At 36.7% G+C, this 3,861-nt stretch overlaps 1 protein-coding gene across 1 annotated transcript; it reads left to right on the top strand.

Moving 5' to 3' along the window:
• The first annotated feature begins 1,253 nt into the window (after positions 1-1,253).
• On the top strand, positions 1,254-2,456 carry LOC117612660 (protein FAR1-RELATED SEQUENCE 5-like). Its single transcript, XM_034341333.1, has 2 exons — positions 1,254-1,816; positions 2,084-2,456. Exons 1-2 carry the CDS (start codon positions 1,254-1,256, stop codon positions 2,454-2,456), a joined length of 936 nt encoding a protein of 311 aa, XP_034197224.1.
• The last annotated feature ends 1,405 nt before the right edge of the window (positions 2,457-3,861 follow it).

Raw genomic sequence — 3,861 nt, 5'->3', positions numbered from 1 at the left:
ACCAGATTATTGGGGTAGGTGCACAGTAACAGTAGGTAGACAGAAGCTTTCACCAAATTAAAGGTCGAGGTGGTTGAATAAAACATTTTGAATTTCATGGTTAAACTTTTATGTGTGCTTATTGTAGGGTGATATATGTACCAAGTATTGTATTGTATTGTGATTCGATCAATAAAAAGATAGTATTGTGAAGTGATGAAGAAAAGAAATACTACTTTCATACTAGCTAGTTATTTATTTTGACAACAAATGGATATTAATCTTGCCGAAGAAAAGATATAACATCCGAGTTTTTTTACATATATATATATATATATATATAGGAGGCGGATCCGTGGAATAAAAGGAAAATTTTCTCTCTCCAACCTCTTTGCTGGAAGACGTAATCTCTCCTGCTTCTTTAATCTCAAATATTTATTAGGGTTTAATAAATAAAGAATCTCACCAAAAACTAAATACCGAAACCACAACCACATTCGCACGCGCCTCTCTCTCTCTCTCTCTCTCTCTCTCTCTCTCTCTCTCTCCTTCCTCTTTAATCTCAAATATTTATTAAGGTCTAATAAGAACTCTTTTCAGTTTATCCTTCTTCATGCACAGCATATACGCAACCATGAATTCATCTTCAGTATAGTTCTTTTATGTCAAAGCAATTTCTCATATATGAATACAATATTGCCTCATCAAAATGTTGGAGCGCACACAAGATATTTCCTCCAACTCTCAGTGCATATCTTTGGTATGTTACCTTCATCAGAGATTTTTTTATCTTTTTGTTTTTTTTATCTTTGTTGTAGCTCTTCCTGTAGACAATTAGGATTGCAGAATTTTTTATTTTTTTATAAATACGATGTTATATGAAAGTTTATACGATGTTAGGATTGCTGAATTACTGGGCCATTAAGAATTCTTATGTTAAAAAATAATTCGTAGTGCCATTAATGATTGTCTTTTAACATAAGAATTATTTTTTAAAATCAGTATGAAAGTTTATTCCATTATATTTCATCTTTCATTTGTTTATACCATATCTGGTATGAAAGTTTAGATATGGTATAAACAGCATTAATAATTTGATGTAGAGATAATCATAATCATATATATCTTATTAACATATGTATAATATTTTTCTAAGTTGCATCGTTAAGAATGATTAATATGTTCAATAGGTAGAGGAGATAATTCAAGTGGTGAATGGTGAAACAAGTACTCCAAAAAAGAAAGTGACACAATTAAAAGCACCATATACAGGGATGGTATTTGACACAATGGAAGAAGCAAGAAACTATTATGAAGAGTATGGCCGACAAGAGGGATTCTGGATTAGAACTCGATCTTCCTCCAAGACAAGAAGGCGTTTAGATGAGGTAACGAGTAGACAATTTGTTTGTGCACATGAAGGAAAATATGTGCCCAAAAATACATCACAGAAGGCTTCAGAAGAGAATGATGAGAGAGACATAAGTGAGATTGAGAATATGAAGAGAACGGGTAAAAATTGTTCTACGGTGAAATGTGGATGCACAGCAAGTATGAGAATTAAGCTTGATAGATGGTCAAACAAATGGAAAGTTTCAAGTTTCCAAGACTCTCACAATCACAAGCCAGTTACACCAGAAAGAAGAATGAAAATGAAGTCAAATAGGGTTATGCCGAAAGCAGCTAAAATTCTGACTGAAACATTTCATGAAGAAAATTTGCCAATTGCAAAAGTTCCTTCAATCCTTGGCGGCCCGCATATTGGTTTTAACAATAGAGATTGTTATAACCACTTGAGAAATGTCCGGTATAGACAACTGGATGGAGGTGATGCACAGTCAGTCCTTACTTACTTTAGGAAGAAGCAAGCTAAGAATCCTCAATTTTTTTTATGCCATTCAATGTGATGAAAACGGAAGGGCAGCTAATTTCTTTTGGGTGGATGCTCGATCATGCATGGCGTACCACTATTTTGGAGATGTAGCCACATTTGACACAACCTATAAGACAAACAAGTATGATATGCCATTTGCACCATTCACAAGAGTAAACCACCATTTGCAATCAATACAATTTGGATGTGCACTTTTACAAGATGAGACAGAGGTGACATTTTGTGGTTGTTTGAGACATGGCTTGAAGCAATGGGAGGACGTCATCTAGTTTCCATTATTACTGTTCAAGACTTGGCAATGAAAGGAGCAATTGCCAAGATTTTTCCTAACACTCGCCATCGGTTATGGCTCTGGCATATTAAGAAGAAGTTTGTAGAAAAATTGTCACATGTGTACTTCAAGAAGTCCAAATTCAAAATTCAGATGAAGAAATGTACTCGGTCAACATACAAGATAGAGGAATTTGAAGAAAAGTGGAAGGAATTGATGAAAGAATGTGAATTGGCTAATGATGACTGGTTGAATAGTTTATATGATATACATTCTTCTTGGGTTCCTGTTTATAATCGTGATATATTGTAACATCCCACATCGACTAACGGAGAGGGGGTGCCTTATATGTACATGCCCGCCTCTATCTTGCACGAGGCTTTTTGGGAGTTCACTGGCTTCGGAGTCATGGAAACTCCGAAGTTAAGCGAGTTTGGGCTAGAGCAATCCCAAGATGGGTGACCCACTGGGAAGTTGCTAGTGAGTTCCCAGAAACAAAACCGTGCGGGCAGAGAAGGGGCCCAAAGCGGACAATATCGTGCTACGGCCGAGCTGATCCCGGGATGTGACAAGCCTTTTGGGAGCTCACTGGCTTCGAAGTCATGGAAACTCCGAAGTTAAGCGAGTTTGGGCTAGAGCAATCCCAGGATAGGTGACTCACTGGAAAGTTGCTCGTGAGTTCCCAGAAACAAAACCGTGCTGGCAGAGAGAGAGGCCCAAAGCGGACAATATCGTGCTACGATGGAGCCGATTTCGGGCTGGCCTGTCTATAATTGTAGCCACTATACTAGTTGTGCTCACATTTATTCAAACAGTGTGCTCCGTAATGGCGCTGTAGGTTCTTTATTTCCTCAATTTCATGTTTAGTGGTTGCAGATTTGTTGCTCATGTACGTGTTTATCTAAAGTTAAATAAGAGTGATTGACTGGTAGTCTGTTAGTTTGTTTTTTTGGGGTTTTTCCCCCTTGTTGGTAAAAAAAAAAAAAAAAAAAAAAAAAAAAGAGTGATTGCTTGTGCCTATGAAAATTACTTAGAAGTATGCTCCACAGAGACAAAAGAAATAAAATAAACTAGGGAAGTGGAAGTTCTTCTGTTTGTATATAAATGAGCGATTCAAACTCTCAGTGCCAAGGGAGTTGCCCCTGATACATTTGTTAAAAATTATATATTTGGTCTTACATCAAACAAATAATTTGAATATCACCACCACTCACACAAACGAACTATAAGAAAACAATAGGCACAACATTGGTTCAATCGATCTCTAAAATACTTTAACATTAAGTTAATTAACAGAGACAACAGAGCAGACAGTTAGCATGATAGCGAGTATGAGAAGAACAACAGCTGCAATGACATCCATATGTAGTGAAACCTGGTTTTCACTGTTCATGTTATGCTTAACCTGGCTTTACCTTTCTAAGGCTTGGCATGTTGTATTAATTAGTGGGTTCGTAGCTCTCCCAAGGGTATAGAAAGGAGAAGTCCATAGATAGCCAAGGGCCTGTTTGTGAATGCTTCTAGAATAGTTAAAAGCGCTTTTTTAACAACCAAAAGCTCTTATGACAGTTTTTGGCTTAAACATTTAAAAGCGCTTTCTAAATAAGCTAGCACTCCCAATTGCTTTACCAGGAGGCACTTGGATTTCTTATGAAGATTTCAACATTTTTATAATAGAAGCGGTTATGAGCAACCCCGGTTCAATTGGTTCGAATAA

Source organism: Prunus dulcis, unplaced genomic scaffold (assembly GCF_902201215.1).
Source record: "Prunus dulcis unplaced genomic scaffold, ALMONDv2, whole genome shotgun sequence".
Lineage (NCBI taxonomy): Eukaryota > Viridiplantae > Streptophyta > Magnoliopsida > Rosales > Rosaceae > Prunus > Prunus dulcis.
This window is presented reverse-complemented; position numbering and strand designations above follow the sequence as displayed.